Source organism: Bison bison, unplaced genomic scaffold (assembly GCF_000754665.1).
Source record: "Bison bison bison isolate TAMUID 2011002044 unplaced genomic scaffold, Bison_UMD1.0 scf7180017864309, whole genome shotgun sequence".
Taxonomy (NCBI): Eukaryota; Metazoa; Chordata; class Mammalia; order Artiodactyla; family Bovidae; genus Bison; species Bison bison.
The window spans coordinates 2390032-2415232 of record NW_011494881.1 but is presented as its reverse complement, the minus strand read 5'-3'; the positions used below and the strand labels follow the sequence as shown (position 1 = coordinate 2415232).

The 25201-nt window shown below is 37.6% G+C and overlaps 2 protein-coding genes and 1 pseudogene across 4 annotated transcripts in view; 2 read left to right on the top strand and 1 right to left on the bottom strand.

Annotated features, from left to right (window-relative positions):
• HERC4 (HECT and RLD domain containing E3 ubiquitin protein ligase 4) overlaps positions 1–3009 on the top strand; it is a 127980-nt gene extending 124971 nt beyond the window's left edge. For all 3 annotated transcript variants that reach the window (XM_010852154.1, XM_010852153.1, XM_010852155.1), the window contains 2 exons: positions 1475–1577; positions 2339–3009. In XM_010852154.1, the coding sequence (XP_010850456.1) occupies positions 1475–1577; positions 2339–2547 (312 nt within the window). In that variant the 3' untranslated portion in view covers positions 2548–3009. The remainder of the gene's footprint in view (positions 1–1474; positions 1578–2338) is intronic.
• Positions 3010–7904: 4895 nt separating this feature from the next.
• SIRT1 (sirtuin 1) overlaps positions 7905–25201 on the bottom strand; it is a 26742-nt gene continuing 9445 nt past the window's right edge. Inside the window, exons 6-10 of the mRNA XM_010852389.1 lie at positions 17139–17286; positions 16172–16251; positions 14874–15060; positions 12950–13513; positions 7905–9960 (exon numbers count right to left, since the gene is read on the bottom strand). Coding sequence (XP_010850691.1) covers positions 9632–9960; positions 12950–13513; positions 14874–15060; positions 16172–16251; positions 17139–17286 — 1308 coding nt within the window. The 3' untranslated portion in view covers positions 7905–9631. The remainder of the gene's footprint in view (positions 9961–12949; positions 13514–14873; positions 15061–16171; positions 16252–17138; positions 17287–25201) is intronic.
• LOC104997434 lies at positions 17913–20063 on the top strand (annotated as a pseudogene).

The following is a 25201-nucleotide window of genomic DNA, read 5'->3' as shown; positions in this document are numbered from 1 at the left end:
CAGGCAAGAACACTGGAGTGGGTTGCCATTTTCTTCTCCAATTCATGAAAGAGAAAGTGAAGTCGCTCAGTTGTGTCCGACTCTTAGCGACCCCATGGACTGCAGCCCACAGGCTCCTCTGTCCTTGGGATTTTCCAGGCAAGAGTACTGGAGTGGGGTGCCATCGCCTTCTCTGTACTAGATGCCTAATACTATGCAAAAGATTAGAAAGACAGCAGTAAATAAGCTTGAGACGTGGTCTTTGTTCTCTGGCAAGGAGGCTGGACGTTAAATAATTGAACTGTGATGAATATAAAGAGAGTTTAGTGAATGATATATAAGGCAAAACCTGCACAAACAGGGAAAGCCTCTCACTTGATGGTAATATCTACCAGGTTCAGTGCAGTTTCCCCAGGACTCCAGACTTTGCCTGAAACTCGTTTACATGTGTCTAATGAGCCAATGAATGAATTAGGTGACATTTAATCTGAACCTAAAGGACAAGTAGAATTTAATCCGATGAACAAAGAAAGGAGTGTTTGGGAAACATGTTTGCTGTTTTGTTGCAAGTTACACCGAAACATAGAGGCTTAAAGATGAACATTGGTTGTCTCACATGGTTCCTGTGGGCCAGGAATTCAGAAGTGGTTTAGTCCAGTGATTTTAGACTTGGAGATCTTTCATGAGGTTGCAGTTGAAATGCCAGCTGGTGCTTTTAGTCATCTGAAGATGGCTGAAGGATAGGATTCCCCTTCCAAGATGGCTCACTCACATGGCTGTGGACCAAAGGCCTCAGGATCTCAGCATGAGGACCTCTCCATAGGGTTGTTTGAATGTCTCCATGAAATGCTCCCCCTGGGAGTGAGTGACCAAAAAGTTAAAGCCACACAAATTTTTATGATCCAGTCTCAGAAGTCATGTATTCTCACATCTGCACTATCCTGATGAGGTCAAGCCTATTCAGTGTGGGAGGGGACATAACATGGCCATGAATAGCAGGAAGCAGAGGTCTTTGAGGGCCTTTTGGAAACTAACACAGAAAATTGTTAGTGTTGCTCTTAGAACCATTAATGTTTTAAAGAGAAGATGGAATAATACAAAATAATTCATATGACTTGTGTTCATCGATAAAGGGAAAGAAAATTTCATGATTATCAGAGATAATTAATTCCATGTTAAACTTTAATAGTCCATTAGCCTTTTAGTAATTTTGGTTTATCCTTTATATACTTAACTTTGGAAAATGATATTACTATCACATCATGTTCTTTGAATTGGGAGCAGGGGAGATGGTTCTGCAGATTCATATTTTCTTTCTTTTTCTCTGGAACTAATAGTTCCAAGTTACAGAATATCCAGGAAGTAATAATTAACTGAATTACATGAGTTTCAAACTCTTGGATAGTGTTCACTTTCTGTGCTAAGGAAGCTAGTTGTCAGATTGAAGATAAAACTGATATCCCTTAATATTAATAGAAGGTTATGTTGTTTTTAGAATACAGAATACAAAGGAGAATATTGGGCAGAACATCCTACAATAAAAATGTTCTGGGAAGTATTTCATGAATTACCATTGGAAAAGAAAAAACAATTTTTGTGTAAGTATTTGTTTTATGAGAATGGAGTCTAATTATTGAACTTTTGAACTTAGACTAACTGATTCACTTTGGTGGGTTTTTCTGTATTATTCAAGGTCCTGTTTTTAATTTTCAGAGTAATTTTTTTTATCCACATTCTTTAGATTTTAACAAGATCTCTGCAGTATAACTTTACATCTTCAATTTTTTTTCTTTGCTTCAGAATGAAAACTTTGGTAGTTGGTGTAGAAAATAGAACTTTCCTGTTCCTGAACTTAATGCCTATTAATGTGTGTCTGTTTTGCATATCATAGGATGACAGGTCATTAATTTTGGCTGCCAAGTATGAATTTGTTTAAAAATGACAAGACAAATAGGAAAGGAATCATAATCAAAACTGCATGTTTTTTTAAATAAATAGTTCTAAATGGTTACTCTTTTCAAAAAAGAGGGGCTCCCAAAGTGTTTTTATCAAGGATAGTAGTCATTCATGTATCACACATATATTAAGCCTTTCTGTAGTCATTCATGTATCACACATATATTAAGCCTTTCTGTGTGCTGATGTTAAGATTACACTTTTAAAGAAAAAATACTGTTTGGATGTATCTCAGAATCATGCTTCCACAAATTATGGGGATAGGCTTCCACTTTAGAGCAAATGTTACTGTAAAGCTTTGCTATAAGTGATTGTTTAAGTAACTTGATACTCCACATTGTTATTTAAAACTTTTATTGTCGATAAAAGTAGTTCTTTCACTCAGTGATTCTTTTCTTGGCAGTATTTTTGACAGGTAGTGATCGCATTCCTATTCTTGGTATGAAGAGTCTAATACTAGTCATCCAGTCAACAGGAGGTGGTGAGGAATATCTCCCAGTTTCCCATACCTGTTTTAATCTTCTGGATCTTCCAAAATATACAGACAAAGAAACTCTACGCTCTAAACTGATTCAAGCTATTGATCACAATGAAGGCTTCAGTTTAATATAACTTTGGAGTTACAACTATTCAGTTTACTGCAAAAGCATTAAACTAATTATTTGTGTTTTTCTTGTGGTGATGAATTCAGCAAGGTGATAGAGGTACTATTATAATTCTTACTTGCAAAATGTTCGATGCAATGAGTATTCATGAAAGCCAAAAAAATTAAAAGAAACGAACAAACTGTGTTAAATATTAAACACTGTACAGAACCATGGATTTTTTTTTTTCTGCCATCTTCTAATAAACATACAAGTATTGTGACTACGTTGAGGTTTTACTAACATAAATTTTAAGAGTTTGCATATCTGACAAATGATCTGGTGTGTGAGTGCATGAAAATGTTGCTTAATTTTCCTCCAATCACGGATGAGAAGCCTTTAACTTTGGCCTGCAATAGTCATTCGATTATTTTTTCATTTTGTAAATAATGTTAAAGTTTTGTAATAAAATAGTTATGTTCTGATACCAGTGCAGTTTCTCTGGTTGTACTTGAACTGAGATTCCTTTAAAGGGTTAAAAATTATCATTTAAATCTTATTCTGAGAATCTGTGAAGGCAAAAAATTAGCATGGTGGAAAATAGTCTTTGCTTTTTTACTAGAATAATGTCCTTGTGTAAGTCTAAATTGCAAATAGAATTTACCTGATTAACATATAGTTCTTTCTTTTTATGAGTCTTGAGATGTAATTGACCAATGGGAAGTTATGGGAAAGCTTAATGTTTAGTACTGGAAGAACTCTGTCCAGTTGCTGGAAATACAATCGTTGACTACTATGAGAACCAATCATTGGGTTAAAGCTTTTAAAACTATTGATGCTGCAGGTTGGTATTTAAAGAGAATTTTTAGTGCTTCAGAACCATTTACTTGAATTTTAAGAGACAAATCTTAACAGACAACTCTTTTCAGTTTTAAGGTGCTGATGCTTAGTTATCTTGTCATTAAATTGTAACAGTGAGTGATGCAACACATGTGACTTTCTGCTATAATGCAAATATTTATTTTTTAAATTTATTTTTTAAATGCCATGAAACTGTTTAAATAATAAAGGTTTATTGGCTTAATATTTAAACTTTCACTGGTTCTCATATAAGAGTCAAAATTCTTCAAAAACAGTAATATCTAAGGGAAGGTCTCTTAAATTTTGGACAGATAGTTCCCATTTCCATACAAATTCATCTGTTTAATAGAAGCTCCCAAGTCTCCTTACCTGTAATTCTAAAATCCAAAACATCTCAGCCAGGGTGGGGAGAGACGGGGGTGTTACATCACTTTGTAGCAAAACCTGACCTCAGTTGTTGAGGCTGTTTATGATACTAAATGGGACTGTTTGCATATGTTACTGTGGCAGTGCTAAGTGTGTTTGTTTTGTGTTTGGTCTAGGTGCTGCCCAGATCTGTGTGGGTGCAACACTGTGCTTTAAAAAAACTTTTAACATTCGTAATTCCAAAATGCAAATGAGTCCAAGGGTTTTGGAAAAGGGATTGTGGACATGTACTTTTCACTAGTTAAACTTCTGGTGTTTTTAATAGGCTTTTAAATAAAAGCCTTAATAATTGTCCTTAAAGTAACATTTTTCCCAGTAAAATTCCTCCAGGTTTCTGGTATTATATTGTTTATGTGCACATCCATTCCTTGAGGCTACTGATTGTTAACACTGAAAACAGATGTGTGTGTCAGGTTTTTTAGTAACCTCTATTTGCTATGAAGCTTTTCTGTAAAATAGCAGCCACGTTGGATTAATACAGGTAGAGTTCATTGAACAGGTGTTTTAACAAGGCCTGACCTGTTATCTGGGAATACAACAGTGCAAGGCATAATTTGGGTAACTCTGGTATTCTTTTCCTCCCTGTTACTGCAGAGCTACAGTAGAATTAACAGCAGGGAGTTTCATGGGAAAAAATACCATTGAAGATTTTTCAAATTGCTGTTTGCTGCTTTTTAAAAGTAACAAAAATACCAAGCTTTATAGATTAGAAATGGTTTGGATCTAAAAGCAGCAGAAGATACTAAGAAGACGTAACAAGAATACACAGAACTATACAAAAAAAGATCTTTATGACCAGATAACCACCATGGTGTCATCACTCACCTAGAGCCAGACATCCTGAATGTGAAGTCAGGTGGGCCTTAGGAAGCATCACTGAGAACAAAGCTAGTGGAGGTGAATTCCATTTCAAATCCTAAAAGATGATGCTGTGAAAGTGCTGCAAATCTGAAAAACTCAGCAGTGGCCACAGGACCAGAAAAGGTCAGTTTTCATTTCAATCCCAAAGAAAGGCAGTGCCAAAGAATGCTCAACCTACCGCACAATTGCACTCATCTCACATGCTAGCAAAGTAATGCTCAAAATTCTCCAAGCCAGGCTTCCACAGTACGTGAACCATGAACTTCAGATGTTCAAGCTGGATTTAGAAAAGGCAGAGGAACCAGACATCAAATTGCCAACATCCATCCGCTGGATCATCGAAAAAGCAAGAGAGTTCCAGAAAAACATTTACTTCTGCTTTATTGACTAGGCCAAAGCCTTTGACTATGTGGATCACAACAAACTGGAAAATTCTTCGAGAGATGGGAATACCAGACCACCTGACCTGCCTCCTGAGAAATCTGTATGCAGGTTAAGAAGCAACAGTTATAACTGGACATGGAACAACAGACTGGTTCCAAATCGGGAAAGGAGTATGTCAGGGATACTGTCACTCTGCTTATTTAATTTATATGCAAAGAACATCATGTGAAATGCTGGGCTGGTTGAAGCACAAGCTGGAATCAAGATTTCAGGGAGAATTACCAATAACCTCAGATTTGCAGATGACACCACCCTTATGCCAGAAAGTGAAGAGGAACTAAAAGAGCCTCTTGATGAAGGTGAAAGAGGAGAGTGAAAAGGCTGGTTTAAAACATTCAAAATATGAAGATCATTGCATCCAGTCCCATCACTTCATGGGAAATAGATGGGGAAACAATGGAAACAGTGACATACTATTTTTTTGGGCTCTAAAACCACTGCAGATGGTGACTGCAGCCATGAAATTAAAAGACGCTTGCTTCTTGGAAGAAAAGCTATGACCAACTTAGACAGCATATTCAAAAGCATAGACATTTCTTTGCCAACAAAGGTCCATCTAGTCAAAGCTATGGTTTTTCCAGTAGTCATGTGTGTATGTGAGAGTTGGACCATACAGAAGGCTGAGCGCTGAAGAATTGATGCTTTTGAACTGTGGCATTGGGGAAGACTTGAGAGTCCCTTGGACTGCAAGGAGATCCAACCAGTCCATCCTGAAGGAAATCAGTCTTGAATATTCATTGGAAGGACTGATACTGAAGCTGAAACTCCTAATACTTTGGCCACCTGATGTGAAGAACTGACTCACTGGAAAAGACCCTGATGCTGGGAAAGATTCAAGGTAGGAGAAGGGGACAACAGAGGATGAGATGGTTGGATGGCTCACCAACTCGACATGAGTTTGAGTAAGGTCCAGGAGTTGGTGATGGACAGGGAAGCCTGGCATACTGCAGTCCATGGGGTCGCAGAGTCAGACACGACTGAGCTACTGAACTGTATTGATAGATTAGCAAGTAGGCAAATACTGAGTTCACTAAATTTTAAGGACCATGATTGCGGAACTGGCTTAACCTTTGAAAACATTTGGCCTCCACTTAGACCTATTTGTACAAGTAGTTGTTCTTAAGTCAGTAGTAATTTTAACCAATAGCCATTGTTCAGAGAAGGCAGTAGAATCAATACAAGCCTTTAAATTGGCATGAAATAAAACCACAATGTAGTTTTCAAAACTGAGAACCCCAGCCTTTGCACAGGGATTGACTTCGAACATGCTTTTGCCTGCGTTGTATAAGGTTTTCACTGCATTTAGTTGAACAAGGTCTTCTGATGATGTGCAACATGCCTAAGGCAGTCTTCCCCTGCATATGGTGAGTTCTCTGAAAGCAAAGGCAAAATGGTCTTGCTCTCAACCTCTTCCTATCCGCAGCCTCTGGTCCTTTGGCCATCCAAACTCCTTAGGTTAGTTTTGTCCTCCTTTCACAGTAATTCGGTAGCTCCCTGCACTCACATTGTAACATTACTAGGGACAAAGTGGGAATTTGTCTGTTTTATGTATGTCTACCTTACTTTCCCTTTTGGGCCAGCCACACTGAATGGAGGGTTAAATGCAGAAGGAACTCACCCTATTCCTTTCACTTCTCAACTCTTACTATATCACCTGGGGCTACTTTTTACTGTAAACTCCACCTTTGGCCAATTAGATGTCATCTCTAAGAGGTGACAGCTCAGGTTACTTTCCAAAATTCCCCAGTTTATTTTTAATCCCAGCTGAGAGTCACTCGGTGGGTGGGTGGGTGGGGGGGAAGGGTGACTGTTCATTTTTAAGGAGTGGGGAGAGCTTTTCATTAGTCTAAGAGTTGAAACTTGTTTCAAATAAAATTTATCAGATAATGTTTTAGCAGGTGGGTCAAGGTACAGCATTCTTTAGTGCCACTGAGGAAGACACTGATTAAACAGTGTATCCGTGGAATATGGTACACGCACCTAGGGAAGTGGAAACAGCATTGAATCCACGGCTTTAATTAAGTCAGGTTTTGCTAGGTATTCAATTACTTGAAATGACATGCTCTTTATTAAGAACCACTTTTCTATTTTGTGCATCTATGGAATTTCACAGGTATTTTTTCTAGTGCAAACAAGATATACAGGGGCAGAGAGTTTTTTGGATTGTTTAGTTCCCTTCAAGAGACCTGAAGGCAGGAAACTGCCACGTTTATTCATTACATCTTTGTAAAGGGGCACGTTTCTGTCCTCCTGAACACTCGATTTCTGGGTCAGCCTAAGAAAGTTCACACCAAATATGATCAAGTCACTTTCTGTCTACTCCTTTTGGTCTTGAGTTTGCTACAGTTCAACCATTCCCTCATCTCCCTAATCCCAAAGTCCTGGTCCTTTGTCAGTGCTTCATGTCAAAAATTAGCTATTCTTTTAGTCACTAAGTCATATCCAACTCTGCAACCCCATGGACTTCAGCATGCCAAGCTCCTCTCTGTCCTCCAGTATCCCCTGGAGCTTGCTCAGATTCTGCTGCTTGCTCGGATCTGATCCTCTGCTGCTTCCTCTTCCTTTTGCCTTCAACCTTTCCCAGTTATTCTTAGGCAGGGTTAATGACGGGGGAAGGCTCCTGGTCTATAACAGTTGAAACATTCTGGTGATGTACCAGTTACTACAACCAGCACTTTCAGTACTAACTGTTGTATATAAACTGAAAGAAAATGTAGCATCTAATAGCCCTCAAAGCGTACAAAAGCTGCACAATTTCTTTACCTTAAACAATGTAAGCTAACAGAAAAAAAGTCAAATGACAATTTTAATAGACTTTTAAAACAGTGTACAAGTATAAAACACTGGTTTTGTATTTCAAAAGTTTGAGGAAGATATCCAGTCATTAAACAGTCTACAAAACATATGCCAGTAGATTACATAAAAGACTATGTACAATATAAAAAGAGCTGAAAACAGTCTTCACTGTAAAAATAATTTAAAACAAATTTTTCAATTTAAAATATCATCTATAGCACAAACACAGATCATGCAAATGGAAAACTAAATATTATACTGCATTCTTTAGTGTAGTCAAATAAATTCAGATTGAAACATCTTTTAGGTAGGGAAATGGCCATTCAATAAAATTTTTTCCTCTGGCAGTAATGGTCCTAGCTGGATATTTTAAGCTTAAGAACAGCTGTTTTTCAAACCCTTCTTGTTAAACTTAATAAATACTAAAGCAACATAAAAATACTTTTTGAAAACAATGTTGGGGAAAGGTCTGAGAAATAAATCGTTACTGTGCAATTTTACAAAGTACAAACTTTTGTTGAAAGGCTAGAAGCTTCTGCAGCTGAAAAAGTTGTTCTCTAGTTTTAAGGCAGGCTAAGCTTTTAAATAAAGACATTATAGGAACTAGTTTCATTAACTATTCTGCTATTACAAGTTACATCACGTTCATCTCCATAATACTAGGCTAGTATGTTTGGTGTTTCTTACACCAAGTCCTCCCAACAGGAAACATGTACTTTCTGGCTTTGGAACCGTAATCTGGGTCTGTTGCTCTCATGAATGGGCAAAAAAGGCAACAGTCCAAAATATTACACTCTCCCCAGTTAAAGTACCATTATTATTGATCATAAAGGCTTTGCAGATTGACATTGGCAGTTTAATACTTGTGGAAAGGATCAATGCAAGCTCTACCACAGTGATAGGTGTTTAAACAACAATGGCAAATATTCCTAAAACTAAGGGGACCCAGGCAGGTACTATTGTTTCTAAAGCAACTGAAACATTTCCAAAGCATTTATTTTTTAAGTTAGTTTTATGAGCCAATATAGACATTACTACATGTCCACAGGAAGTACAAAAGCCATCTTCATTTGAACGATACATTTCTGAAACTGTTAGCACCAAGTTTCATTTTAAAAAAGCAAAAACAACTGAGTGCTCTCCCACGTCGTTGACTTCCTTCTCACATTGCATGTCATGAGATTTTTAAAAAGTTAGCTGCCACAAGTTTTGGAAAATGCCAGTGTTTAAAAATAGGTAATTGTGCTAATAAAGAATCAAACGTTTAGCAGAACAGATTTGAGGATTTCAAACCATTCAATGTTAAAACGAAAAGTGTGAAAATACCATTCTTTGGTCTAGATAAGCTGTTCCCTTTACATTAATTTAACATTCCAATGGCTTTTTGAAGACTCTGAAATGTTGAAACTCACTAGGCAAAAACAATTATATATACATGTCGATGTATCATACAAATGAACCTTTAACAGAAAGTCTAGTCCAATAGCTGACTAAAGATACTTACGTACCTTTGTTTAAAAAAAAAAAGTTAGTGTTTGAGTGTATAAGCACAGAAATAAGGAAGTTAAAAATTACCCATTGAGGGGAAATCTGTTTTACCAGTCTATAAATATTACACCTTTCTGGTTTCCTTGCTCTATTGAGTTCACAAGTAAACATTCAATTTGACATGCTAAAGATTCTAATGCTGGTGGAACAATTTCTGTACCTGGACAATTACTATATTATGATTTGTTTGATGGATAGTTAATGCATGTTGCTTCCTGTTTCACAGATATAGCTTCATTAATTGCCTCTTGATCACCTCCATCAGCTTCAAATACAGTTCCTCCAGCTCTCTCATTAACATCAGCATCATCTTCCAAACCATTGTAAAATTCTTCATTCTCACTTTCATCCTCCATGGGTTCTTCTAAACTTGGACTCTGGCACGTTCCACTATCACTGTTACTGCCGCAAGAACTAGAGGATAAGACATCATCTTCAGAGTCTGAATATACCTCAGCGCCATGGAAAATGTAACGGTTTGGTGGTAAAAACAGATACTGATTATCTGAAATACAGAAATAGAGAAATGGGTTATTTCCAGTTTTCTAGGACTTAGTATGATTGTGGTGTTTGGATAAGCATAGAACCTATGCTTTTACCTGAGTATCATTACTAGAGGCTATTATTATATAGTTTCTCAACAATAAGCTATAGAGACACTCAGTCCTGGGTAGAAATCTTAGTTCTGCCACTCATAAACTTTGCAAATTGGGAGTGTTATCTCTGTGCCTCAATTTCCTCATCTGGGTATGGAGTAATTTTCAAACCCTATGAGGTAAGTATGAAAAAATTGTAGAGAGCCATGTTCAACTAGGCTTAACCAACTCCTTTGAGATTTGGTGAGACGAAGTATCCACCCACCACCCACCCTCTGAATCAGAAGCTATTTTTCTATGAGTCCTATCATGTTAAAGTGTGAGAAGCACTGTGAAGCTTTCTTTTGCAAAGCCCTCCCAAATTAGCATCTGCAGTATAAGATTTGACCTCTCATGGTGAGGAGCCTTCCCCTCTGTCCCCTAAGCCAGAGTGACTCTCTCCCCAGTCAAGGCTCTTAAGAGCCCAGACTGATTCACAAAAGCTGACTACTGCATAGTTCATCTGGAGTAATATATACCTAAGTTTCTCTTCAAAATGACTTCCAAGCTTTTTTAAGACTCCGTCTTGATCCAGTTCTCACTCTGGAATAACCCATGTTTTGCAGCATGAAAACCACATTGTTTTCATGGAGAAGGGAGTTGAGTACCTGCATTCTAGCTGCTGGCAGACCCATCTAGTGATTATAACAGGACCATCTCCTCTCAATCACATCCTAGGAGCCAGTCTTCTAAGGGTCCCAGCACATGGCTGTTCTGCCCTTTTACGGGTTTATTAAAAACCAGTTCATTCTGCTCTGGCCCCCTTTAGAACTGTACAATCTATTTCTCAGTCCAAGTACCCTGTACCTGTTTTTGTCCTACTGGCAATCTTACCTTTAAGATATTCACATTTTAGTTCTTATATGCTCCAACTTCCTCCTTTTCAGCCCTGACCTCACTACAAATGGTGGCAAAGTAAATGAGTAAACTCCAGTTGTTTGGTTTAAACAGTTAAAAATGTTAAGTTTTACATTCTTTACATCAGTTATCTTTTCAAATGCTCACAATGCTCTGAGAGGTAGATCTGACAATGCAGTCAAATTCTGAAGCCTGTGTCTTTAAAGGTCTAAATTAGCAGAATAAAACCAAGGTATACCAATTTTCTGGGGCAGAGTTTTATACATTTGACCCATCTGTCAAAAAAGAGCTGAAGAATATTGTGAGTGCCTAAGCAGACTTTGAAGAAGGAAATGGCAACTCACTCCAGTATTCCTGCCTGGAGAATCCAATGGGCAGAGGGGCCTGGCAGGCTACAGTCCATGGGGTCAAAAACAAGTCAAGACACAAAGGACTAACACACAAGCAGACTATATGACAGAGACTTATCTGACTAAATCAACAGCAATTTTTCTACTTCTGACTTTTGCCACATTGATAAGCATAAGTATTCTTCTATGCTTTTTCTAGTGTCTTCCCCATGAAGACTTCACCAACTTAACTTATAGTTAAGCCTTCTATAACTTAGTGCCCACTAAGTAGCATCTACCTTTTAAAAATCTCACCTATTTTTTTTCCCATTCACCCATTTTTGTAATTATACCCAAATATCAGTTGCTTGGATGGGTGTTTGCAGAACTTGGTGCAGTCCTAGTTTGGAAATACCCAAAGGCTTATTCAACTGAACTAAAACTTATTTATGGCAAATGATTAGAATACGTAATACATTTGTCTAAAATTTCTTGCCAGTTTTCCCCACATATGGTGAGTGAGAGTGTTTTAAGCAGTACAAGATTGTTGCATCTAAGAGCACAATTTTCCGTCTTAATTAGGGTTTTTCACCATAGGTTAATACTTGTGCACAAGTGGTTTTAAAAGGTAGAAAGTGATTTCACCCATATTAATACAAATTGGTAAGGACTTTTCATGAGTCAAAACAGAGCAGATGCTATTTCTGATAGTGGAGAAGAACCAGATGTTTTCCTAGATCTGAAACAGCAACAGGTTAACAGAACCTGGAATCTACCTGGCTCTTCTTCACTCTAGTTGTTTCCTTGGACAGGGTATTTAACCTTTGTGGTCCTTGTTTTCCCACCTGTACCTGAGAAGGAATAGTTTCCTGCCTAACTGAAATCAGATACTGAAATCAGAAAATATGTCAAGTCACTGACGCTCAGTAAACACCCAAATCTTGTGATTTTCACCATCTAAAGCTCTTAGCAGAAAACAGCAGGGCACTCAGTAGTCCCCAATTAAATGCTTAACTTCTCACTCCCTAGAGAAACTCAAAGTACAGAGCACGCTGTTGGACACCATTTCTTCCCCATATTATTGAGATACTGTTTTATCTTTTTCTAGCTTAAAATCTCAGATTCAGTTTCTCTAAACACAATCAAGTATTAAAATTTAGCTGCATGAAGTTTACACTAACTAGCTTGCCAAAATTGCTCACTTCCTGCAAATATTCCGTTGAAACTGGAGCCTATCGTACAGAGTGAAGTAAGTCAGAAAGAAAAACACCAATACAATATAACGCATATATGTGGAATTTAGAAAGATGGTAATGATGACCCTATACGTGAGACCACAAGAGATTCATGTAAAGAACAGACTTTTGGACTCTGGGAGAAGGCAAGGGTCAGATGATGTGAGAGAAGAGCACTGAAGCATGTATATTATGTGAAACAGATCACCAGTCCAGGTTCGATGCATGAGACAGGGTGCTCAGGGCCAGTGCACTGGGATGACCCTGAGGGATGAGATGGGGAGAGAGGAGGGTTCAGGATGGGGAACACACCCATGGCTGATTCATGTGAATGTATGTCAAAAATATTTCCACTACAATATTGGAAAGTAATTAACCTCCAATTAAAAAAAAAAAAAATAGTTATATCCTCAAAATGGCCCAACAGCCTTTCTTACCATCAAGGCGTTTACTAATCTGCTCCTTTGCAAGTCTAGCTGGCCAGCATTTTCTCACTGTTTCAGCTACTGAAGTTCTTTCATTTTTCTCACCAGAATTGGAGACAGCATTCTTCAAATCTGGACTCTCCAACTGTTCATTAACACTTTCAATGCTCCTAGTAGAAGTCTGTACTTCCTGTGATTTTTCTGTGACATGGTCTTTTGATTCAGACACATCTGGATCATCAACGTTACTCTTTGTTTCTTGGTCTAAAAGAGTGACAATCACTGAAGAATCTGGTGGTGAAGTTCTTTCTGGTGAACTTGAGCCTTCTGAAATATTGAGGGGTGTGGGTGGCAATTCTGACAAATGTGCCAACTCTTTTTGTATTCGAGGAGGTTTTTCAGTAATTTCTGAAAGCTTCACAGGGTTACAGCAAAGTTTGGCATATTCACCACCTAACCTATGACACAGTTCATTAATAATTACGTCACAGTCTCCAAGAAGCTCTACATCAAAATGCAGGTGAGGCAAAGGTTCCCTATTAATTAATATCTGAGGCACTTCATGGGGTATGGAACCTAAGATTAGGGTGAAAAAATAAGAATTAGAAAAAAGAAGGGAGGTGCACTTATAAAACCAAAACACACACAGTATGTTAAATCTTAACAGGGAATTTCCTGGCAAGTTCAGTGGTTAGGACCCTCTGCTTTCACTGCCATGGCCAGGGCCCTATCCCTGGTCAGGGAAATGAGTTCCTGTAAGCCAAAAGAAAATCTAACACTCCCCAATGCCAAAAAAAGACGCAACTCTAATCAAGCAATTATATACCATCACACTATTAAGTCAATAAATGAACAGCAAAATTTCTTCTATCACTTGATTACCTCTTGCCTCAAACTTTTACATTCTGTGTTCAGTTTTCTTGTCTGCATAATAGGGTAACTACTGCTCCACAAGATTGCAGTGAGGATTAAGTGACCTAATATGCAAAGTTCTTGGCTCTTAGTAGGTGAGAGTTTTCTCTACTTAAATGGCTTCTGATATAGTGTTTACTCTCCACTTTTGCTTAACATCACCAACACATTATACTACCCCACAGAAAGCTTGTCAGAAGTTCTCTGCTCTGTGTTTAAATAGAAAAAAAACAAAACTAAGCTTAGACATTAAATTTTCTTTTTAGTTACAAATTATCCTATAATCTACCTGAGTAATTTCTATTAAAGCAGCAGTTTAGCGGCCTATTTGCTGGTGTGAGGGTCTAATTCTCTCGTTAAGGGTTTGATATTCTCTCCTCTGCCCCTTTCCTCACTTTTATGGCACAACTGATGCAATAATTCAAGCCCCTCTATCTTCCTCCCCCTTCCTTGCTCACTAGAGGGAGAAAAAAATGAAGTATAGGAGCATGGGTTAAAGAAATATTCCTGAGAGTAACAGGGAATTCAGTTGTATTAGAGCATCTTTATACACATGAACACGCTTTTTGTTAGAGCTGATCTACATATAATGCTTATGACTTACTAAAACCATCATTTTGAGTCCCAAAATTCTATCTTACATGAGTACTTACACAATATCAAGCTATACATCTGAACCTACTAGAATGTGAAACATTAGCAACAGGCTCAAATTTAGATTAAAATAGATTATTTTTCATATTTCCCATGTATATGTAAATTAGTTGATGCTAACTCCTACTGCATTAAAAACACATCCCATCGAAAAGTTACATTGAACGGTTTCCGTTATTCTGTTTTGAAAACCCTCTATTCCCATTGAAATTTCAGATTAATCAATCTTCATGAACAAGAATATGTCACCTTTAAAAACTTGGGCTCTTTACCACTCTTAAATGAACAAATCACTGGGGTATACTCTACATACCCACAGCCCATGGCAAAATATACAGAAATGGTTCTTTAAAAATCATTACCAACTTACTTGGAATTAGTGCTACTGGTCTTACTTTCAGGGAAGATCCAATAACAATGAGAAGATCAACTTCATCTTTGTCATACTTCATGGCTCTATGAAACTGTTCTGGTAAATTTTCACCAAAAAAGACAATCTCTGGTTTCATGATAGCAAGTGGTTCGTCAGCTGGGCATCTAGGACATCGAGGAACCACCTAGGTGTTCCAGGTTTTGGTTGAGGAGGGAAAGATAATGCCAAGTCCAAGTTAGAACAGTCAACATTTCCACACTTAGTAAGAAATCATTTCAAATTTATTAAAGAAAACAGAAAAACTGGATAAATAGCAGAGAAAACTGGATAAAACCGAAACATCAACTATAAATGACCCCCCCACTTATTTCACTAGCAATGAAATACAATTGTGCTATTATCTGCTGCTAATATCTGTATAGACCCACATTTGACATTAAAGAGAATTAAGAAGAAAAAGCAATGTGTATACATGTACATGAGTCTTAACCTTAAAAAAAAATAAAAGTTTGGGACTGCCTGGTGGTCAGATGGTTAAGAATCCACCTGCCAATGCAGAGGACATGGGTTTGATTCCTGGTCCAGGAGGATCACATGCTGTGGGGCAACTAAGCACATGCACCACCACTACTGAACCTGCCCCAGAGCCGCGCGAGGAGAGAGCCACCACCGTGAGAAGCCCGCACACCACAAAAGCAGCCCCGCTCACTGCACCTAGAGAAGGTCTGCACGCAGCCAAAACAAAATTTTAAAAAGTAGTAAGTCTGTAAAATACAATTCCATTCTAATATGCTATCTTCTCATAATTATATGATTTTATATACAGCTAAGCACATTGAGTTTTATTTCTGGATGGTTTTTATGCTCTGCCATTATCTTCTTAAAATTTTTTTGGCAATGAGCATACATGAAATATTTTGTAATGTTTAGGAAGTCAATTTCATCATTCAAGAACGATTATGGGGACTTCTTTGATGGTCCAGTGGCTAAGACTCTGCCCTCCCACCACAGGGGCCCGGGTCCTGCCTCTGTCCAGGGAACTAAATCCCACATGCTGCAACAAAGATCCACAACTAAGACCTGGCGCAGTCAAATAAATACTTTTTAAAAAAGATTATGAAGCGAAGTTTTCAACTTAAGGTAATGAAAGGTTTTTGGGTACTCCTCTGTAATCCCCCATAGTCATGGATGTTTCTGTACCACATAAATACTTTCAGGGGGAGGGAAAAAACAATTGAGGCAAAGGAAACAGATCAGAGACAAGCACAAATCTTAAGATATGGGTGATAAATTACCTGATTAAAAATATCTCCTCGTACAGCTTCACAGTCAACTTTATATTTACAAATCAGGCAAGATGCTGTTGCAAAGGAACCTAAAAACAACCAACAAATACACGCTTTGTTAAATATTTCCATTTCTTAAATAAGTTATAATATGATACTAGAAAAGCTGGAGACTTTAGAAATTTCAAGAGGTTCCACAAAAGAGATGTTGATATAACGACCCTTCCTAAAGCTACTCTTTTAATAAAATAATACTAACTCCTCCAGCACTAAAATTGCAAATTTGGAAGGTTACGATTGTATTAGCTTAACAGTTTTGTTTCAGAGACAGTTTAGATACAATAAAAGTTTATTCAAACTTGTTTTAAAGTCTTCAAATTTCTGAATCCTGTACATCTGACCTAATCAGCAGTTCTTTTGATTTCCTCAAGACGCCATGTTTTTTTCATCCATAGCTAATATCACTTTTGTAATAAAAAATGTTATTTAAAAGAATGTAATAGGCTTCCCTGATAGCTCAGTGGGTAAAGAATCCACCTGCAATGCAGGAAATGTGGGTTTGATCTCTAGGTTAGGAAGATCCTCTGGAGGAGGTGACAACACACTCCAGCATACTTGCCTGAGAAAACCCCGCGGACAGAGGAGCCTGGTGGGCAGAGGAGCCTGGTGGGCTGCAAGCCACAGGGCTGCACAGGGTCACAGAGGACTAAGCACACCATTTGAAACTTGAGTGTACACAACTGCTACATCTTTTGAAATCCAAATTAACATCTGACATTTGATACAATTAAGAGTTGAGGCCAGTATTTCAGGTTTCATATTTTTGCAGTCTATACTTTCCTTATCTACACCTGATCAGGTAACATGATTAAATAATAAGGCTTAATCTCTATTCCTAAATGACACCCTACTTACTAATCCTAATTTTTCCTACAAAACTAATATAATGGGAAAAGCAATTCTGAAGTTTACTAACCATGACACTGAATTATCTTTTGGATTCCTGCAACCTGCTCCAGTGTATCTATGTTCTGAGTATAGTTGCGAAGTAGTTTTCCTTCCTTATCAGACAAGGCTATGAATTTGTGACAAAGAGATGGTTGGAATTGTCCAGGATATATTTCCTAGATAATGCAAAAAGCAGAAAAAACATTAAGTGTTAATAAATGTCACAGGTTTAGGTTTAACAACAACAAAAAAAACTACCAATGATAATTAGAAAACAACACACGACAATCTCAAAGCATCTAGATGGATGCAACACACACAAAAGGATTGTTGCTATAATACAAATAAAACTCAGCAATTAGTGAACATGGCCTCTCGCAAAGGATAAAATCGACCTGCAAACATCTCTTATAAATGTTGATATTTTAATAAAAGTCAGAAGAAATACATACCTTAATATATATCTAATTTTTGTTGGCTGCAAATTCAGATTTTTTTTTTGTAAAGGAAAAGGGGAAAAGTTTATATTGAAATAAAAAATACTAGAGATATGGTGACTTTTTTAAAACTAAAAAAGGCACTGTCAACATAATATTTAAAATTTTTGATTCATCATTCATTATAAATATCAACCTGTTGGAAGTTCAAAGCTAAAGTTTTAATTCCTTACCAAAATTGTTTTCCTTCCACTGCACAGGCACATACTGGTATAGTATAGAGTTGCTCATGAATGCTGAGTTGCTGGATTTTGTGTGTGTGTTTTTCCCCCCAAATAATGCTTCAATGCTGTTTCTTCTTTAAAAACAAAGAATTCAGATATACACATGGCAAAAAGATCAGAAAAAAAGTATCAATTTCGGTCCTCTCAACTTTTGACAGTGTTTTTATTAAATTTCATTTAGTAAGTGACTATGGCAAAGGAAGTTTCTTCTCTACTTTTTTCATTGAAGTAGTACTTCTACCTACTTCCTTACCATTCATTACAGCCTCTAACCTATTAAAGTGCTAGCAAAAAACTAGATACAACCATATGTCCACCAACAGAGGACTGGCTGTAGAAACATGGTACATCCATAATAGTGGATTGTGCAGCCATTAAAATGAATGAGGGAGTGACCTGCAAGATGGCCCATGACATGTGAAAAAAGTCAAGTTAGTCACCAATGTGTATAATTTTGGTTTTGTTGTTTTGTAAAGAAGCAAAAATGGGAATTATATGCAAAGCACAGATACTTCTTAAACAAGTCAGGAAGGATAGAAACAAGCTCTAAAACTGGGAAGGGGGTTGGAGTCTTCAATTCTGACATTATGCAAAAGCGTTTAATAGTAAAGATTCTACATGACTTTAACTTTCAATCTACTAAATATTTCAAGTTTAAAAAACTGCCTACCAAGATACCCTTTAGGTGAAAATAATAGGCATGTCTCATTATAAATCTCATTATAAGGTCTATCACATACATGACCATATGCTGTTGAAAATGCGACATACACAAAACCCAATAATTCTGCCTCCCAAATTTTTATCATTAAGATCATGAACAACTCTGCAATTCAAGAAAGACAATGCATATAGAAAGAAGTAACAAGTGAAGAGTTTATTAAAGCGAATGTTTATAAAAAAAACATGTCACATTTTGTCTAGACAACTAGGTTGTGCTCTCTTAACCACTGTTTTCTCATCAGATTGCTTTGTTCTAATACCAACACCTTATAAATCTCCCCTCTGGAAATAGCTGTTAGAATTTTTTTTAACAAATACGATATTCTAGGCAACAGATAGAACAGTAGTCAGGAAAGTGCTAATAGCAAGCCAGCAGTACAAGAACAAATGGCTGCCTACCTTCAGAGCAAGGCTGAGCAGCAGCAAGAGTACCAGGACTCCACCCCACAGAAGGAAGTTTCACGTGCCTTATTGGCCACCCTTTTTAAAAGGGAAGGTTTAAGGACAAAATCCTGTGGGACACTAGCTCTTCTCCTCCCTGACTGCTTGAAGATGATGAACGACACAGTAACTATCCAGAGTAGAAAGTTCAGGACCAACTGATTACTTCAGTGGAAACAAATGGTCATCGTTGACCTTCACCATGGGTAGGAAACAGTACCCAAGACAGAAATTCAGAAGAAAAAAAAAAACTAGCCAAAATGTACAAAACCATACCAGATGGCACCCTTGTGTTTGGATTCAGAACCGATTTTGGTGGTGGCAAAACAAATGGCTTTGGCATGATTTTCAATTCCTGGGATTATGGGAATAAGAATAAGCCCCAACACAGACTTGCAAGACATGGCCTGGAGGAGAAAAACATGTCAAGAAGACAGTGAAAGGAAGGCTAGAACAGAATGAAGACAGTCAGGGAGACTGCAGAGGCCAATACTGGTGCTGGCAAAAAGGAGTAAAGCTTCTGCAGTGACTTATCTGTGGTGACCGTGTAGACTTTTCATGAAAGAATTTAATAAAATAGAATTATTAAAACAACACCACCAACAAAAATTTGTGGGATACTAGATTCAGCTCTGTACTTCAGTTTCCCTTCATGTCCAACCCACTAACAATTCAGGGGTAATTTAGTACTTAGATTTACAAATCAATTCCTGTAGTTCGGAATAATTTATGAAGGGTTTATTTTGTAAGCTTACGTTTAATGGTTATTTGAAACTTTGTCTATTTTCTTCCAAATATGCAGTGGACCATGTCTGAATCACTAGATTTAAGTACTGCATTCCAACTAAGGGATATAATCTGAAATAATGGGAAAAATTTACTCTGACAGGACTTTCTTAACAGAACTATCCCTAAATAAGGACTCACTTAGAAAATTTAATTTTCATACTATCTATTAAAAGTTGTTAAGAAACTAGAATTTAAATTTTCTAAGCTCCCAACCCCTTAACAAGGAAAATTTGTTAAAAATTCAATCGAGGGCTTCTCTGGTGGCTCAGTGGTAAAGAATCCACCTGCCAATGTAGAAGACATGGGTTCAATCCCTGGTCCAGGAAGATCCCAGATTTCCTGTGGCAACTAAGCCCATGCACGGCAACTACTGAGCCAGTGCCCTGGAAGTATGAGAGCCACAACTTCTGAGCTTATGACGACTGAGGCCCACGCACCCAAGAGTTTGTGCTCCTAAACAAGAGAAGCCACCAGTGAGAGGCACCATAAAGAGAAGCCTCCGCTGGCCACAACTAGAGAAAGCCTACATGCAGCAATGAAGATCCAACACAGACCAAAAAAAAAATTAAAAAACCTAATTGGCTGGCAGGAGATACAATTTTCAGATAAAATACAGATTAATTCTTCCTGTTGGAATTGTGACATTCCAGATCTGTTCTAAGCAAGACAGGGCATCCTAAATCTGAACCTCCTTAAGTCCTATTTAGGAACCAGTCATGTGGGTTGGACCACTGTTATTGCCATAGGAATCCATTTACATTAGACTGGAAGCAGAGCTGGGACCAAATGCTTGAAATGCTATTAAAATGACAAGCTGCTTTTATAAGCTATGTCCAGAAATGTGCAAACAATCCAGTAATTGGCCACTAGCAACCAACTTTTTTGCCATAGTGAGTTTTCATGTAGGAATAATGGTTTTTCTCCAGAGATGCCCTCTGCTTGTTTGCTTCTCACAATTTCTACCAATATGAATGAGAAATACAGTCAAAGGCAGGGGTGTTAACTGCAGCCCCTCGAAACTAGAAGGACTCACCAAAGTTTGAGATGCCACTATTTCAATAAGCAGTAGGAAGAGTTGCTAAGAAACTAGAATTTAAATTTTCTAAAAAATTTAAAAGTCCCAAAAAGTAAGTGAAACCAACTAACCACAGTAATGAAAAATCTTCATAATCCCTAGTCTTGTTTCACTCATTCCACAAAATCACAGACTACTCAGTATCTTTCCTAGTCAAAAACTTGTAAATCAGTCACCTGACAAATGTACTTTTTTCCCCATTAAAAAGCTCGCTTCCTCAACTTTTTCCACACTGGGATACCAGGTAGCAAGTATTTAAGGTTTTGCAGGCCATGTGATCTCCTGTCTTTATGGTCTGTATTACAACCATTCAAGTCTTCCACTGTAGTACTTAAGCAGCCACAGGCAACATGTCAATGAATGAGCATGGCTGTGTTCCAGTGAAACTTTATTTATAGTCACTGATATTAGAATTTCATATAATGTTCACATGATGTAAAGTATTATTCTTTTTATTTTTTTTCACATCCATTTAAAAGTTTTAGCTCATAGTTGTAAATAAACAGGCAGTGGGCCACATCTGGACTAAGGCTGTAGTTTGCTGGCCCCTGTACTAACATAACGTAAGAGAATTTCAATTAGTGAAGCTATTCATTAATACTTAATGTATGTCCCAGATATAACAAGAGCCCTTTATAATAATGCTGCAGACTGGGCTGAGGACTGGATTTTTACATTTCCAAGGACTGTAAAGGAAAAGAACACAGTATGACCGAGTTCCCATGTGGCCACAAGGCAGATTACCTTTACTACCAGGACCTGTACAGAAAAGATCTGTTGATCCTCCTTTCTAGACATGTATATCCCCATCTTGCAGGTGAGAAAACCAAAGCACAGAGGTAACACCAAAAGTCACAAAAGCAGAAAGTAGCAGAACTATCATTCAAACCCAGTTTTGATGCCAAAGTGCAGCTCTTAACCACTATGCAGTTTCTGATCCCTCAACTTCACGTTCCCCGTTCTTCCTTCAGGTGAAGTACCATTTCTATGAGGTACTGCAAATCAGTCTACTGAGACTAATCTAGTTAAGCATTTTTCACATTGCACATCCCACATGGGATTACTGGAGACGAATTCTAATCATCCACCAAACACTTCAAGAATATATGTTCTCAGGACTTTCCTGAGGGCACCGTGGATAAGAATCCGGTTGCTAATGCAAGGCACATGGGTTCAATCCCTACAACAGGAAGATTTCAAATGGCACAGAGCAACTAAGCCCGTGTACCACAACTACTGAGCCTGTGCGCTGCAAGTACTGAAGCCAATGTACCTAGAGCGTGTGCTCTGCCAACCAGAGAAGCCACGGTAATGAGAAGCCAGAGCACTGGAATGAAGAGTAGCCCCTACTTGCTGCAACTACAGAAAGTCTGTAGAAAGCAACAATGACCCAGTGCGACCAAAAATAAATAATTTTTAAAAAATACACGTTCTTGGGAATTTCCTGGCAGTCCAGCGTTTAGGCCTGCACACAACTTTTACTGCTATGGCCCAGGTTCAATCCCTGGTCAGGGAACCAAGATCCCATAAGCTCTGCATTGCAAAAAAAAAAAAAAAAAAGTTCTCACAAATCAGTACGAAGAAAAGAATCTCAATGAAAAAAAAAAAACTACTAAGAACAACAGGCGATTCAAAGATACATGACAAGTAATAAGAAGCAGTCATCCACGCTAGTATTAATAACAAAAAAAGAACTTGACTGCCTTAAAAACTCTAGATAGCCATTAACAGATGATTATACTGTGGTCCAACTATGAAACAATACTATTCAGCCTTTTCTTTAAAATGAGGTACATTTAAGAGACATTATGAAACTATTTCCAAGAATATTAAGTGGAGAAAAAAGCAATATAGAGAGAAGAGTGTGATTTTGTTGGTGGTCATTTTTAAAGTATTATTAGAAACTTAATAATATTTCTCCCCCCTACACACACACAGAAACAGGTTTACTCTTTTTTTTTTCCTAGAAGGAAACCAGTTAAACATTTTACCATGGTAACCTTTAAGAAAGATTAGACAGGAAAACTGAAGGGAGAGGCCAACTAACATGTTTTCTACAGTTTCAATCTTTTCAAACCATACACACAACACACATTCTAAAAAAAAAACAAACCAACAATACTAATGTATCATGGGAGGCTTTTTCTGTGGGGGAAAGAGCATGGGCATGCTAATTTAGCTTTCCAATACACTTCTGATGGGAGTACATTTTATTCACCCATAACCATTAGCAATTTTGCTTTCAGGAAATTTAGAACATCAGAAACATATCAAAAAGGACAATCAGAGCAATACATTTTTAATAGCAGAAAGCAGAAAATGTCAAAATGAACACTTGCCAGATGAGTTACGATAGATGGAACCTATGATGAACCACCTGACTAACACTGTGATTGTTATGAAGTATTCAAGTATCTGACAGAAAGTTTACTGAACGGAAAATACTACAAATGAGCTGGTTTTAAGATTCCTTAACCTTGTAACTACTTAATCTGGTATGTTTGTACCTATCAATTAAGTGACAATTTACTGAATAAATATACATTTTTGGAAGTTCGTATTTATCCCTCTCCTTTCCTTGAATTTTATCCCTTTAGGGGAAAGAACATTCACTGTATTCAATATGGGACAGCAACTATATCTTTGAACATAGTCCTTTAAAAAAAGTTATTTTATACAACCTCAGTTTCACCTTCACTGACTCTTAATAAAAATCACTCATATTTATCAGCACCTGATAAATGAATTAGTCTTTATAACTGCCACTCATATAGGAGGATTGTTTTTCATGGACTCCTGAGAACCATGGCCACAATTCATTATCAATTTAAGCCCTTATGCAAGAAGACAATGGTTCAGAACAAGAATATATAGCTTTAATGTTGGCCTAAATTGTTCTCCTATAGAAGAATTCAAAGTGGTGCCATAGCTAGGCACACTGTTGATACACCAGTGGCTCAAACAGGGAGCCATTTTGCAGGAGACATCTGGCAACATCTGCACACACTTTTGATCGTCCACACTGACGAGAGGGTGCTAATGGTATTTAATAAGAGGCCACTGGTTGTTGCTAAATGTCCTGCAGTGCACAGCACTCGCTGCAAAGAATTACCCATCCCAAACCGTCAACAGGTTGAGAAACTGCTCCAATGAACCAGTAACCTCTTTCACACACCTCTCCCATTACTTGGAGGTCCCAGTCTAGAGGAAATCTGTTTCTTCTCCACTATATACAATCAATGGCTTGATACATCTAGAGAAACTTTCCTTCCAAAAAGGTCTAAATTCACAATATTTCCTGTTTTCATGGCTTTATTATTAAATTCATTTTCTTTCACAAGGAACCCCCCTACACTGTTGGTGTAAATTGGTACAAGCACTATGGAGGTTCCTTAAAACCTAAAAGAGAGATGACATATGATCCTACAACCCACTCCTGGGCATATATCCAGAGAAAACTGTAATTCAAACAGATACATGCAACCCCAATGTTCTGTAGCACTATTTACAACACCCAAGACACAGAAACGACCTAAATGTCCATCAACAGATGACTGATAAAGATGTGGTAAATACATACAATGGAGTACTATTCAGCCATAAAAAAGAATGAAATAATGCCGTTTGCACCAAAATGGATGGACCCAGAGATTATACTAAAGTGAAGTAACCCAGACATAGACAAATATCAAACATCATTTCTTTTAAAAAATAAAAATAACAAATTAACTTACTTACTAAACAGAAATAGATCCAAAGATACAGAAAACAAACTTATGGTTACCAATGGGGAAACAGGTTATAAATTAGGAGTTTGGGATTAACATATACTCACTCCTATATATAAAATAGATAACCGGGACTTCCCTGACGATCCACTGTTAACAATCTGCCTACCAATGCAGAGGGCACGGGTCTGATTCCTGGTCTGGGAAGAGCCCACATGCTGTGGAACAACTAAGCCTGTGCACCACAACTACCGACCCAGTGCTCCAGAGCCTGTGAGCCACAACTACCGAAGCCTGCGCGCTCTATAGAGCTGTGCTCTGCAGGAGAAGCCCCAATGAAGAGTAGCCCCTGCTGCTCCAACTAGAGAAAGCCCTCGTGCAGCAACAAAACTCAGGACAGCCAAAAATAAATAAATAAATAAAAATAGGTAGCCTATGAAGACCTACTGTACAGCACAGGGAACTATACTCATAACCACCCGTAACGTAAATAATCTGAAAAAAAAAAGTGATACACAACTGAATCACTGTGCTGCACACCTGAAACCCATTTTAAATCAACTACACATCAACTTAAATTCATTTTCTCTCACAACTAGCAAAGTAACCATCTT